The sequence below is a fragment of the Fragaria vesca genome, linkage group LG7, assembly GCF_000184155.1.
Source record: "Fragaria vesca subsp. vesca linkage group LG7, FraVesHawaii_1.0, whole genome shotgun sequence".
In the NCBI taxonomy this organism is placed as follows: Eukaryota; Viridiplantae; Streptophyta; class Magnoliopsida; order Rosales; family Rosaceae; genus Fragaria; species Fragaria vesca.
Genome location: NC_020497.1, coordinates 1,982,632 through 1,997,488, shown reverse-complemented (window position 1 = coordinate 1,997,488; position 14,857 = coordinate 1,982,632). Strand labels below are relative to the sequence as shown.

The window sequence follows — 14,857 nt, the reverse complement described above, 5'->3', positions numbered from 1 at the left end:
CCGGCCCAACGACGAAGCCTCCGGATTGACGATGACACCTTCTTGATTTTGATCCGCTCAACCATCTAGCGCCTTCACCTCTAGATCCGATCCAGACTTCTAATTCGGCCTCAACCTCGGCCTCTTCTGATTTGACCTTGACGTGTTCTGATTCGACCTCGACGTCACCGACCCAACGACGAAGCCTCCGGATCGACGATGACGCCTTCTGATTTGATCCGCTCAACCATCTAGCGCCTTCACCTCTAGATCCGATCCAAATAAACCCGTCGTTGCTGGCATCGACGGAGTCGGGAAACGAAGGCTCTACCGAGAATGGAACCGTCCTCTTGACATGCTCAACGCTCAACAAACTCACAATTGACTGGTTATGGTTATGATAGTATATTTCCAACACAGTAGTAGTATATTTTTGTCATTACGATAGTATATTTTTGACACTGTAATAGTATATTTTGTATTACTTGGTAGTAGTAGATTTTATTATGTATGGTAGTAGCTTTTGTAGTTAGGGATAGTAGCTTTTCTTGCTGGCGGTAGTAGCTTTTGTAGTCGGTGGTAGTAGCTTTTCTAGTTGATGGAGTAACTTTTGTTGCTGGTGGTAGTAGTTTTTCTGTTGGTGGTAGTAGCTTTTGTAGTCGGTGGTAGTAGCTTTTCTATTCGATGGTAGTAGCTTTTGTTGCTGGCAGTAGTAGTTTTCTTGCTGGTGGTAGTAGCTTTTGTAGTCGGTGGTAGTAGCTTTTCTAGTCGGTGGTAGTAGCTTTTCTAGCTAGGGATAGTAGCTTTTATTACTGGCGGTAGTAGCTTTTATAATCGGTGGTAGTAGCTTTTCTAGTCTGTGGTAGTAGCTTTTCTAGCTAGGGATAATAGCTTTTGTAGCTAGGGATAATAATTTTCTTGCTGGCGGTAGTAGCTTTTGTAGTCTGTGGTAGTAGTTTTTGTAGCTAGGGATAGTAGCTTTTCTTGCTGGCGGTAGTAGCTTTCATAACCGTTGAAAACCTCATCGGAATTCGGCCGGAGGCATTGCCGGAGGTCGGCCGGAGTCTATCAGAGACCTCGCCGGAGGTCTGTCGGAGACTTTTCCGGGGAGAATAGTGGTTGTTGACTTTTTACATTAGTGGCATTTTTGTAAATATAAAAGAGAAAATCTAATTTTTTTTGTTGGATGGCAGACTGTAATTATGTTGAACTTCAATACTTAAACTAAAACCTTATTTAGGCTTGGGTGGACTTATATGGGTAAAAATGTTAGGGTGGACTTATGTGGGAAAAAATATCTCAAAGTGGACTTATATGTAATTGGCCCTTACGTATTTGTATCTCACATTCTCTTAAAACTGTCTCTTATATGACCAAGTCTTGTAAATCTCTATATTTAATTTTCTTCGTAAGCGCACATAAGCTCGTCTTAGTGAAAGTATTCAAGTGACTTAAAACATAGCGTTGTTACTTATTATCGTCGACTCTCAAGTCTTATTTTCTTTACTTTGTACCGTGTCATTTTGTGATGACATTGGTATTGGTGTTTGGTAATGCAATTTACAAAGAGCGAGTCATGAAAACTAAGCTTCGTCTCTCAAAAATTGACATCAAACTTCATAACAGAATAACACATTCACATAGGGATAAGTGTTAAATTGCGTGTGATTACATGTATTAACTTTTCTTCTTTTGTTCCTCTTTGGCCGCTTCGAATTTCCTGGCTCACCCGCTTAGCACGTATTTGTACGATGACATTTCGTTGCTCTCATATTTTTCAGGAAGGAAATACAGTGGCTGATAGAATGGCAAACATTGGTCTTCTCTCTCCTTCCCTAGTATGGCATGCTTCTCCTCCATCTGATCTATCTCATTACCTTCGTATGGATGATCTGGGATTTCCTTATTTACGATATGCTTAATTTTTTCTTTATGGGTTGGTGTTCTTTTAGCTTTTTCTTTCATTTTAGGGGTAAGGTATATGTCCCCCCCTCTGTTTTGGATGTAATTTTCTTTTCTTTTTTTATTATTATTAATAAAATAAAAATAAGAGGACAGGCGGTGGGCTCTTAAAGTGTGGCTGACCCTTCTCCTTTGGGATTAAGAGTGAGACTTGTTCTCTACATTGTCTGTCTCCGAAGAACTAATATCGCCTAATCCTTTATTATTAATAAAAAAAAAAAAAAACATAGGGTCCATTTGTACACAACTTACCAACTATGTACGTATCATCGAATTTTTGAGTGTAGTGATGAAGAAAATGACTTGCTCAATCTACTACTATCAAACTATATTGGGATCTTCAAAGTCCATTATTGGAAGCACGCTTTCGTATTAAATGAGTTATTTGCCGAAGAAAAAAAATAAGCATAGTTCCCAAGTACTTATCTCAATCATTAAGCACATAGTTTATATTAATCGAGTTCCTGTAGCCAGCCAGGTCGTGAAATGGATGAGCAGTTGTATTAAACAATTTAACACGCATATGTAGACACAACATTTGTGCTTAATTATCTGCACACAAGAATCCAGTTAGTAGTTATGAGGACATATATCGACATTTTTGAGATGACTAAGCTATACTAAGCTTTAGATCGATGCAATCTAAGCTAAACTCTCTTGATTACTGTGTTTGCATGACAACATTCTGTCTTCACTTTCAACATACTAAATTGCTTGAATGCATGTGAGACCTTATCAAAGCTGTGTTCATCAGGGAAAACTCTATTTCAAACCACCCATATTATATATTCTTCTTGTTGTTTCCCCCTAAAAAATGCTTGTTTGGATGACCTCATTGTAGAGTTATTGGGAGTCTGAAACAACACGAGCATGATGTGATGAGACTTTTGCGAATCTTGAGATATAACACGATACCGATGAGTCGTTGACGAGCAAATAATGTTACTCTAGCAGTCGTGCGTGATAAACAAACACGTTTTGTAATGTGAAATTGAAAAAGATTGATAGAGTTAGAAAGTGCCACATTTATCTTCTTAATAATGTAATACATCTATATCTATCATCTTTGGGTAAATTACTTCGGATTTAAACAAATTTACTTGCAAAAGACCTATAAAGTATATGTATATGATCCCTCATTAACCACATTTATCTTCACAATGAGGTCACATATCTATAACTATGGGTAAATTACTTGGTAAATTTTGCAAATTTAGGACATCCAACCTATGTTAAAATGCTACATGCATTGCACTGCACAAACCTGTTTTCCTTTTTGAGACCCAAAATATCCATTTCTGCATTTGTTATGGGGTAAGAATGTGTGACAGGTTTTCACCGATTGTCCGTACATTTACCTCTTCCCATATATAAGTAGGATAAGCTTCCCAATTTGTCAAAGATCCAAAAGCCATAAAGCTTACTATAAGCTAATCCTTTCCCTCTCCTCTCTCAAATCATGTTTATTCTTCAAGCTTCATCTATGAACATGTTGAAGATAGTGGCATCAGTTCTAATTCTTCTATTCCCCACAGTAGTATTTGGGGAGTGCACCTGTGAATCTGAAGACACACAGGACCACAACAATGAAGCACTAAAATACAAGCTAGGCTCCATTGCTTCAATTCTTGTTTCTGGTGCTTTGGGGGTGAGTCTGCCACTGCTAGGCAAGAAGATCCCAGCTCTGAGACCCGAGAACAATATCTTCTTCATTGTCAAGGCATTTGCGGCCGGTGTGATTCTAGCAACTGCCTTCATTCACATACTACCTGATGCCTTTGAGACCTTGACTTCACCATGCCTAAAAGAAAATCCATGGGGCAAATTCCCCTTCACAGGCTTTGTGTGTATGATGTCTGCCATTGGAACATTAATGGTTGATGCAATGGCAACTGGCTACTACAAAAGCTCAAGCTTAAAGAGAACCCAGGTGACAGATGATGATGAAGAGAGCAGAGTTGGTCATGATCATGGTCATGCAGGTCATGCACATGGTCATACACATGGTGCCACACAGCAGGCTAGTAATGCTCATGGCTCTGAAGAATTGAAATCATCAGAATTAATCAGGCACAGGGTCATTTCACAAGTAAGGCTCATTTCATTGTGTTAGAAACTTGGCAACATTTCCCTAATATTGTTTTGTGCACAATAAATTCCTCATTGTCTTGTGATTGTTTTGAACATGTTCCAGGTGTTGGAGCTGGGAATTTTAGTCCATTCAGTTATAATTGGAATAACATTGGGAGTATCCCAAAACCCAGATACGATAAAGCCTCTCCTGGTAGCTTTGTCTTTCCATCAATTCTTTGAGGGCATTGGACTTGGTGGCTGTATCTCTCAGGTATAATCACACTAGCTACAGCTAGCCTGTAGTACAATGTATTGATGTATGGACTAAGCTGGAGTGGTTTGTTTTTTACCAAGAAACCAATGACTATTTTAATTTCCGTCTGTTACAATGTGTATATGGTACTGAAAGTTAGACAATGTGTTCAAAATGTTGTACCACATTGAAACATATCAAAGCATCTGTGCTGTGACACTCCCCACTTACAAGCATAGAACTTCTACTCTTTCTCGCAGGCGCAATTCAAGTCTCGGTCTGCAGCGATAATGGCGGCATTTTTCTCCCTTACAACCCCCATTGGAATTGCAGTTGGTACCGCAATTTCAAGAGTTTACAGTGAGACTAGCCCGACTGCTCTAATTGTTCAAGGGACTTTGGAATCAGCTGCAGCTGGGATTTTAATTTACATGGCTCTTGTTGACCTACTTGCAGCAGATTTCATGAGCCCTAGAATGCAAGGAAATAGGAGGATTCAATTGGGGTCATATATCTCTCTTCTTCTAGGGACTGGCTGTATGTCTTTCTTGGCAAAATGGGCTTGAATGTTTTAGCAGCTAGCATATGTTTGGTTGCTGTGAAATTTGTTCTCCACTGCCTCTATTATTTTGAATCATTGTGTAGAGTTTTTTCCTACACATCCTTTATAAGCACAAATCTCGACATTGTTTACATTGTAAAATTACGGACAAGCAAATTAACCTAGAACAGTAAGTAAATTTTTCAACAGTAAGTAACTTTTTCCACACAGTAGGTAGTCCAGCAGCATTGGTAATATCGAATGTGAAAACTGTGAATATGTAATGCTGAGTATGACACATGTAGAATGTAGTACTTGTCTGCTTGGCCTATCAAAAAGTTCTTATCTCCAAAGGAGTAGGTATTCTCTCCCTATCTTTTTACGATCAAAACCCTCACCCTTAACCTATATAACCTCAAATGATATCAACCAGATGCTGAATTAAACCACAGGAGCATCATCTGACCTCTGGTAAACAGACTGTTTCAACCTCCATGAGCTTCTCCTCATAGTCCACCTTCTCAGCCGTCTAGTTGTCCTTCATCCATCAGTGTTTTCTTCACAGAAGTCTCAAGCTGGTCCTTCTCATCATGCTTATGCATTTCAGCAAGCATGTTCTTTTCGTTGATCTGGTTTTTCAAGTTGTAGATAAACTTTTTCAGGGTATCATAGCCACCAATGCTCTCCTTCACCTTCTGTTCCTCATCAGCTAACTCTGCCTCATTGACTATGAACAACCCTTGTCATTATTGATGATGATCTTCTCAGATCTGTGAGTGCCCTTGTCTTATGCCTTGACATTCAGGGTACCATTTGTATCAGTTTCAGAAGTGAATTCAATCCGAGGAATACCCCTGTCCAATGGAGTGATGATTTACAGTTAAATCTCTACAAAATGGTAAGACCAATGATAAGAAAAGTTAAAATTAAAATTTTCAGAGTAATGATTTACAGTTAAATCCCTATAAAATGGTAAGGTCAATGATAACAAAAGTTGAAATTAAAATTTCAACAACTCTGTTAAATTCATTGGAATGCCAATAAACCTAAACCCGTTAGTTCTTGTAGATCTTCTAGCTCTCTCTTCCTCATAAGATCATCTAAATCAACCTCTGAACCTCAAGCTCCAATCTTTCATAATCATCTTGAAAGATTAGCAGATCACACGTTCATAGTCTTCATGAGAGCCATCTAGTTGCAGAGCTACCATTTCCTCTTCATACTCTCTCATACCCTTTTCAATTTCAGCCATAGTCTACATTTAACCATGAGACGACTTGCTCTTGTAGTCTTGTAGAAGAGATCAAGAGTTGAACCACAGGTTGTTCTAACTGTATTCTACCATTAAGTTTTCTCCACTATCTCGATCAATTTTTAAGAACGTAATTCATTACCACATATTACATTTTTAGTTCTCATAGATTCATTGTTATGGAATCCACTTGGTGGTTATAAGTTTATAACTATAGATCACATCTCTATTGGCTGGTACAAGAAAGATGGTGAATGTTGTAGATCTACTAGCTATTAATCATAAAGTTTATACTATGTGAAACATCATGCTTTCAATGTGTCATGAAGATGTCACTCATTAATCATGATTTGAATTTGTTTATTTTTTGATAAAATAAACAACTCAGATACAACTACTAGCTTATTTTTAGTTGAACACATGATCTTCCACTCACAAAGGAGAAACTTATGCAGCTAGATCAAATTATACTCCACATCATGATTTGAATTTATGTTTAACTTTGTCGTATTCTAAATTTAATTATAGATACTATATTCTCATAAAAAAAAAATTAACAATAGTACATGATCCGTGACATAAAAATTATAATCAAAATTATAACCAGAATGTCATCCTTTAGATCTAATAACAACTAACCGTTGAGATTAGTTATAAAAACTAACTCTTTTTTTTTCTTTCTTTCTTTAGATCAATTTATGAAATATATCCATTAAAAACATAATTAAAATTGATGAGTACGTACCTACTCTCATTTTGAAATACAACCAAGAGGAAGTTAATCATACTTTGCTGGCTTTAATTCTGAAAGTTCCAGAGCCTCTACAGACAATAGATTTCTGGCCGATTAGTCTATATATGCACATTGCTCTATAAGTTGATTTCTAAATGTATTATTAACCGAATGAAAGGCATCCTTGACTCAGTGATTTCTCCTGCTCAGAGTGCGTTTGTTCCTGGACGGCATATTCATGATAATGTGATTACGGCTTTTGAGACAGTTCATACAATAAGGAGGTTATCGGGAAGTGGTGATCAGAATGTGGTGTTGAAGTTGGACATAAGCAAGGCATCCTTGACTCAGTGATTTCTCCTGCTCAGAGTGCGTTTGTTCCTGGACGTCATATTCATGATAATGTGATTACGGCTTTTGAGACAGTTCATACAATAAGGAGGTTATCGAGAAGTGGTGATCAGAATGTGGTGTTGAAGTTGGACATAAGCAAGGCGTATGATAGAGTGGAATGAGACTTCTTGGAGAAAATCATGCTCAAACTGGGGTTTGCAGTAGAGTGGGTAAATCTGATAATGCGTTGTGTAAGGTCGACATCTTTCTCAATTTTGTGGGAAGGTCAACCTTCAGGTTTCTTTCACCCTACTAGAGGACTACGACAGGGGGACCCCTTCTCCCCGTATTTGTTTCTCCTCTGCTCTGAGGGCTTTTCGAGCTTATTATCTCATGCTGATTTAATGGGATTCATTCATGGTGTACAAGCAAGCAATTACGCACCGTCGATTTCCCACTTATTATTTACAGATGACAGTCTGATCTTTTTCAAGGCCAGTATCCAGGAGGTATTAAATCTCTTCTGCTGTATGAAGCTTCAGCGAGTCAGAAAATTAATTTTGCCAAATCTGCCATTAATTGCCTTTGGACCGGGTATTAGTCCAGAGATGAAAGAAGAAATTCAGGGGATTTTAGGTGTCTCAGTGGTTCCTTTTCATGAAAGGCACTTAGGTCTCCCAACCATGGCTGGAAAGAATAAAAAAGAAATGTTCAGAAAGCTACATGAGAGGTTGGATCATTATTTGGTGGGATGACATGGTAAATTTCTTTCTAAGGCAGGGAAGATGACTCTGGTCAAAGCGGTTGCACAAGCTATTCCCACTTATACAATGAGTGTGTTTCAGCTACCAAAAGGTGTCTTAAAGGTGTTCCAATCAAAGATTTCAAATTTCTGGTGGGGAAAGGGTGGAGGGAAGAAAGGTATGCATTTTTGTAAATGGAAGAAACTATGTGCGAGTAAATGGAAGGGAGGCTTAGGTTTTCGTGACCTTGAGACCTTCAACCTGGCACTGCTTGCAAAGACCTTTTGGCGACTAATGCAGAACCCTAACTCTTTAGTTAGCAGACTGCTCAGGGCGAAATATTTTCACTCTACAAAATGGATGAGAGCAGGCTGTCGCAGAGGGGCTTCAATGATGTGGAATGGATTAAGTTGGGGGAAAGAATTGTTGGAGCTTAGGATCAGATGGAGGGTTGGTGATGGAGCATTGATAAATGTAAAGAAGGACAAATGGATTCCTCAGCCTTTTTCTTTTAAGGTATTCTCTCCAATCTCAGCAAAGGATAATTTGTTAGTGAAAAACTTAATTTTTAATAACGAATGGGATGTTGGTAAGGTGAGAAGCTTGTTTGTTGAGTCAGAAGCCAACATGATTCTATCTATTCTGTTATCTAGGAATGGAGGAGTGGATAGATGTATTTGGCACTATAATAGTGTTGGTATAAGGATTGTTGGCTATCCATTTTATGATCAAAACACAAGACACAAGCTATTTTATATATCCTGATGGTAAGGATATCACAAGTGAAGAATGAAGACCTGCCTAGATCTCATGTGCATCAGGTAGTTCATGCATGTGCATCAGGTAGTTCATGCATGTGCATCACATTCATTCAGGATGACAGCTTTGCTTGCCATCCAGATTTGGTGGACACCCTTGTTGTATCTATCCTAATCTCTGAGTCTGACTTCGTGCAGATTTAAATGGTTTTGTTTCAGCTTTTCAAGTATTTGAATTTCAAATCTCTTTTAGCAAAACATTTTTCATCGTGCTTGAGCTCTAAGTTAGTCTAGGGTTGTGTTATTCTTCCAACCCATGAGCACATGACTAAAGCACTTTTAGGGCAGCTCCTTTTTGAGTCCAGCTGGGTTTTGTGATACACAAACCAAGTTAGCTGCTGAGCCATGTGATGCACTGCCCAAGCTATCAGCTGGCCTATGTGTCCTCATATAGGAATAGATTTTGTTGTGTCTCCTTCATTCACAAAACCTTTTGTTTCTTCCTTATTGGACCATTATGATATAAGAGAGTTGTGTTTGTTTTTACTCTCTTGGAGCCTTTTGTTTGTTCCTTGGCCCTCTCACTTTATGAGTTTGGACAAGGACTAAAGTCCAAAAGTTGCCTCCCATTTTGGTAAACGGGCATGCTCTCATTTAGCTTGCACTTTGCCTATATATATGGAGCAAGTCTCTTCTTGCTCCTTGGTTGTCAAGATGTAGTTTTCTACATTGTTTTAGCTAGGTCTAGGTTTTACCTTGCATTGCTCATTTGCCTCTAAGTCTTCCCTTGGTGATTGTAAATCTTAGAGGAAGAGCAAGAGCAAAAACTCTTTTCATAAACCCATTAGCATTCTGCATATCATGAGTGATGGTAGTGCAGCAACCCCAAAAGTACTCAAGAAGGATCAGTTAATCGAGGAGAGCTGAGTTCTAGAGAGTCAGTTAAAGGTGTTAGTTGAGGTCTGAAGAATCCCTCTCATTAGGATAGCTGAGTTTTGAGTTGAGTATTCTGATAAATGTTCAAGAAGAATCAATTAAAGGCGTTAGCTGAGTTCTGAGTTGAAACTTCTTCTTATACCTTCATATGTAAACACTTAAGAGACAAGAGAGGTAGGTCTAGACTAGTAGATAGACTAGGCAGGATATCAAGTCGTTGTTGTATCCCTACACTATAATCTTGTGAGGAGTGAGGTGAGTCACTCAGAGACAGGAGAGATAGATCTAGACTAGTGGGTAGACTAGGCAGGATTGCAAATCGTCGTTGTATCCCTAGACTATAATCTTGTAAGAAGTGAGTTTTACATAGTGGAAATGCTTGTCCCTCAAGAGTTAGGGGCACGCAGTTTTTCTCCCTGGTGCAGGGTTTCTGCAAATAAAAAACGTACTGGTGTTATTTCTTTTACTTTTCAGTACTTGTTCTTTTATTTATTACTACGTCTCCCTGTTATCAGGATAGCTAAATGTTTGCTATCCTTGTGAACGGAATTGGACGAAAAAGTAATAAAGGCCTATTCCACCCCCCCCCCCCCCCTCTCTAGGACCTTCAAACAGGCTAGGAATGGAAAATACTCTGTCAAGTCAGGTTATTGGAGGGGGATGACTGAAAAAGAAAGAGTGGCGGGGATGGAGTCTAGTAGTGGAGGATCGAACAGTGGATCTAATTCACAGAAGATTTGGAAGAAATTGTGGGGGTTGAATGTTCCAAATAAAATCAAAGTTCTGTTATGGAGAGGTTGTAATAGTTTCTTACCTTGTTTAGGAGAATTGAAGCGTCAGAAGCTCTATGAAAACTCAAAATGTGGAGGTTGCGGGTCAGCTATGGAGTCTGTTTTACATGTGTTATGGGAATGCTCTTTTGCTCAAAAAGTTTGGAGTCGTACTTTTCTGTCAGAGGTGTGCAAGGTATGGAAGGAAAATTCTTTCTTTGATCTTTTTGCTCATGTTGGAATGGTTGCGAATGGAGATGATCTAGAATGGTTTGGAGTAATATGTTGGAAATTGTGGCAATGGAGGAATGATAGGGTACATGGCAGATTTACAGGAGATGTTGTGGCTTTCTTTACGGCAGTTGAATGCTGGTGGGAGGTATGGAGGGGTAGTTGGAATAAGGACGAGAAGGGGTTGAATTCAAATGAGTCAAATGTGAACAGAGGAGTGAAGGAGAGATGGAGACTACCAAGCCCTGGTAAGATCAAACTCAATGTCGATGGAGGATTGGATCAAAAAAATGGATTGTTTGGAACAGGAGCAGTTTGTAGGGATGATCAAGGAGCTTGTATTGGGATATTGGCGACACCTGGGGTTGGTTTTCCTAGTCCTTATAGTTGCGAGATGATGGCTCTAAGAAATGGACTTCACTTTTGTACGTGTTCAGGCTGGGTTCACTCATGTAGAGGTGGAATGTGATTCTCAAACTGTTGTTAACGCTATTAATCTTGCAGAAGAAGACCTCAGCCCAAAAGGAGCAATAGTGGATGAGATAAGAACTTTTCTAAGTTATTTTCAGTTTTTTAGTTTGGGTTTTATCCCAAGAAGTAGTAATAATACAGCACATTATGTGGCTAAATATGCTATTTCTTTACCATTCCATATCTATTGGTGGAGAATGGTTCCGGAATGACTTAGTCATGTTTTAGTTGCTGATTTGTGTAGTGTAATTGATTTGAGTTGGAGTGTGGTACTCTTCCCTGTGAAGTAGGGTTTAACGAGGTCATATATGCTCTATTGATGTAAGTTTTACTCTATATTATGAATGATTCTTTTGATCCAAAAAAAAAAAAAAAAAACTAAGAGGAAGTTACTTATGTGTATTGTTTTCCTACATTTCATTGATCAATAAAATGACTTGATCAATTAATAAACTTCCTTTACATTATTTGGTACAAGGATCTTCCTCTATTGGATTATTCCTAATAAGAATTCTAAACCATTTCTATTCTAATAAAAAATAAATTCTTATAAAAAAGAAGTAAAGTATTGCATTCAGTATTATTGAGCAAATCTATCAAAGCTCAAAAGAAGTTAATAACAGATCGACAATCGATCAATGCAGCATATCTGAAAGTGTTTCCTATTAGACTTATTATCTGACTATTTCAGATTAAGCATCTGACATTGTAGCCATAACCAGATTCCCATAATCATATAAATCAACATAAGCAGATTTCTGGGAAAGAAAATTTATTACCAGGCCGGCCTCGAAATCCAAACTATAAAAGCTAAGTACTTGTAGAAGGTAAGCATGCATATATACATCATTGGTATATACATACTGAGTTCTGATCACAGTGTACTTGTAGAAGGTAAAACCAGAAGTAAGCTATGGACAGAAAGTTCCTAGGGCTTGTTTTGTTCTTCATCGTCCTTTTGGCTTCTGGTAAATAAGTCTCTCTTCATTTTCCATCATGAATCTATCATCTGTATTGGCAACAACTATACAAAAACTCCAGTTCGGAATCGTTAATCTGTTGACGATGTATCGGATATTGACATTGTTGATTACTTGTGCAGAAGAGACGGTGATTCGCAGTGAAGCGAAGAGACAACCAAAGCCATGCCTAGTCCCCAGCGGAACATTCAGGGGGATGTGCTTGGATAACAACAAATGTAACGAGACTTGTCTTGAAGAAGATTACTTAGGCGGCAAATGCAACATGGTCACACGAAAATGCATGTGCTTCAAGCCATGTGTGTGACTGATCTTAGCAATAATGAGAAGCTGATTAAGCATGCATGGAGCTAATTACAAGGCAACTTTTGTATAATAAGCTAGACAGCATGCATGTTAATAATCATGCTTTATATCCAAGTGTATGAACGTTATTATGAATATATCAATTAAGGAAGTTGTCTCTTTCAACTTCCATTAACTTAATATTGAGTGTTCGAACAAACTTTACGGATGATATCAAAGACTAAATTATGATATTACTTTAAGGACTCGTATTAGTGATATTACTAATACGAGGATTTATGTTATCACTCTAAAGATGAATATGAGCACGGAGGTAAATAATGTTCTCATCAAATTACAGTAGGTTCTTATTTGAATGATTATGTTATAAAGATGGTAATTATATGTATGTCATACACATAAACATATAAACATATTGTAAAATTTCCTTGCGAGGTGGTTCTTTGTAACCTGACCGAACCAAATCATAAACCTTTGTTAATCTAAAATTATGAAACAAGCCTTCACATTCTCTGATAACTTTGCTTTATTGGGATCTTGTATAAACCATTTTTGCAAAAGGAAAAACAAAGGTCCTTTAATTAAGTTTCTTGAATAAAGAACCAAAAAGAAAAAAAGAAAAGAAAAAATGTTAATGGTGCGGCATATGTAAGAGAACCCAGAAGATTGATTGAGCAAATCTTAACTGATTGCCATTTTTATCAAGAGTCGATAAAGCAGATTTTCTAGACTAAATTTCCCCTCACCAGATCTTGAAATCCAAACTATAAAAGCAGGCTATCTAAGGTCTAGCATTTCAAGTGTTCATTTGTTATAACAATATATACATGAGTGAGTGTTAAGGCTTGGACAGGAAGTTCTTGGGGCTTGTTTTGTTCTTCATCATCCTCTTGACTTCTCGTAAGTCTCTCTTCTCAGCAAATCATGATATTCTGATATTCATTTATGTTTACTACTAACTACTACGTAGTTTATCGTTTATCTTTTGAATGAGCAAACTAGCAAAGTAATTTAACAATCTGTACGTGATGATTTGTAATTTTGTACGCATAAGAGACGGTAAATATGCAGAGTGAAGCAAGGATCTGCGAGTACCCAAGCAGAACATTCAAAGGGCTATGCATCAAGGACAGCATCTATGTCGTGAGATGTCGGGGTGAGGGCTACAATTACGGCGAATGCTCCCATGTTCGACGCCGATGCAGGTGCTACAAGGCTTGCTGAATCTATCGTCGAACAGTCAAACAAATTGCAGTGCAACTTAACGTGTGTTTTGGTTTTGGTCTGATGCAACTGTTGGTTCATAAGTTCAGGTATGTCTGTTGTGCAGCACGGCATAGCATACATACACTAATAGGGGTGATTGCATGTGCTTTGCACGGAGACTGATTTTGAGAAGTTGCCCCTCTAGAATTCTAGCAGGCTGCATAGCATGCAGCGCTGTATACCAGATACAATATAAAATAGAAAATAAAAGAACTATATCTATAGAAAATTGTTGTGTATATGTATGGTTAAACTATATCTATTCATTATGCGATTATCTGGTATACATATAGTTCGCTGTATTCAAGTTCAGCCATACATATACACACCAATTTTAAAAATAGAAAATAAAAGAACTATATATATACACATAGTGAAAGAAACAGGAATCAGAAAACACTACAAATAAAAAAATGTAACAAAACACCAAAATAATTGTCGGTGAGCCGTGGCCTGATTAGTTAAGGTGTTAACTAGCAACTTTGAGGTTATGAGTTCAAACCTTATTGACATATGTAGGGTATGTGAGTTATTTAATAAAAGTTATAAAAAAAAAACACCAAAATAATTCATATGAAATATGTACATTTGGTCAACATTAAGCAGTTGTATTAGAAGCAGACTAATGCTTGCATACACCCACGACTACTGCATTTATCACACTAGACGCAACCTAGTTATCACAAGAAATTAACATACTTCACAATATAGTGATATACTATTAATAACTACGATTAGCAATATACTAGTGATACGACAGTCTTACCATGTACCTTAGGATCATTCACTGCCACCACTTCTATATCATCCCTGGTGGTCGCTATTCGTATAGCTAGAACCAACCGCCCAATCCGACCAAAACCTGCATGAATTCAGCACAACGCTGTTATCATATAAAAATAAGCAAGGGCCTTTGAACTCTCGGCTTGGCAACTCTCATATATCAGTTCCATTCAGTTATATCAACTCTTCTGCAGTTCATGATAAGAAACCAAAAATAAGAAAAGATTACAGTTATATATGCGACTTAATTAAGCCATCCACTGTGGGAAGAAACGAATTGATCGATCTTCAAATGAACATATATTGTATCAAATTATCAATAGGCAAGAATGCTTAGCGAGTCCTAATTGCTAATCAAGATTTATAAGTCTTAGTGGTAGTGCTCATCATATATATACGGACTTAGGCTGCACATCTATAGGCAACGATGGCAAAACTTACGTACTCCGGGTACTTGAAGACTTGAAGTTTATAAAAGGAAGAACAG

At 37.8% G+C, this 14,857-nt stretch overlaps 4 protein-coding genes across 4 annotated transcripts; 3 read left to right on the top strand and 1 right to left on the bottom strand.

The window, feature by feature from the left end:
• Window positions 1-3,400: 3,400 nt before the first annotated feature.
• LOC101301522 (zinc transporter 1-like) lies at window positions 3,401-4,936 on the top strand. Its single transcript, XM_004306504.1, has 3 exons — window positions 3,401-4,030; window positions 4,136-4,285; window positions 4,528-4,936. The coding sequence occupies exons 1-3, from the start codon at window positions 3,401-3,403 to the stop codon at window positions 4,831-4,833; spliced, it is 1,086 nt and encodes a 361-aa protein (XP_004306552.1). The 3' UTR covers window positions 4,834-4,936.
• A 329-nt stretch (window positions 4,937-5,265) lies between these two features.
• LOC101292848 (luminal-binding protein 3-like) lies at window positions 5,266-6,060 on the bottom strand. The gene is given in 4 exon segments (XM_004308183.1): window positions 5,266-5,356; window positions 5,358-5,544; window positions 5,547-5,662; window positions 6,032-6,060. Coding segments are annotated over 4 exon segments (423 nt in total).
• Window positions 6,061-7,911: 1,851 nt separating this feature from the next.
• LOC101292555 (uncharacterized mitochondrial protein AtMg00310-like) lies at window positions 7,912-8,831 on the top strand. Its single transcript, XM_004308182.1, has 2 exons — window positions 7,912-8,385; window positions 8,745-8,831. Exons 1-2 carry the CDS (start codon window positions 7,912-7,914, stop codon window positions 8,829-8,831), a joined length of 561 nt encoding a protein of 186 aa, XP_004308230.1.
• A 1,419-nt stretch (window positions 8,832-10,250) lies between these two features.
• On the top strand, window positions 10,251-11,033 carry LOC101292263. The gene has a single exon (XM_004308181.1). It carries the CDS (start codon window positions 10,251-10,253, stop codon window positions 11,031-11,033), a length of 783 nt encoding a protein of 260 aa, XP_004308229.1.
• The last annotated feature ends 3,824 nt before the right edge of the window (window positions 11,034-14,857 follow it).

Coding starts and splice junctions, on each gene's coding strand:
- LOC101292555 (XM_004308182.1), top strand. CDS start 7,912: ATGACTCTGGTCAAAGCGGTTGCACAAGCTATTCCCACTTATACAATG. Junction 8,386..8,744: donor CTCAGCCTTTTTCTTTTAAG/GTATTCTCTCCA, acceptor ACATTCATTCAG/GATGACAGCTTTGCTTGCCA.
- LOC101301522 (XM_004306504.1), top strand. CDS start 3,401: ATGTTTATTCTTCAAGCTTCATCTATGAACATGTTGAAGATAGTGGCA. Junction 4,031..4,135: donor GGCACAGGGTCATTTCACAA/GTAAGGCTCATT, acceptor AACATGTTCCAG/GTGTTGGAGCTGGGAATTTT. Junction 4,286..4,527: donor TTGGTGGCTGTATCTCTCAG/GTATAATCACAC, acceptor TCTTTCTCGCAG/GCGCAATTCAAGTCTCGGTC.
- LOC101292263 (XM_004308181.1), top strand. CDS start 10,251: ATGGAGTCTAGTAGTGGAGGATCGAACAGTGGATCTAATTCACAGAAG.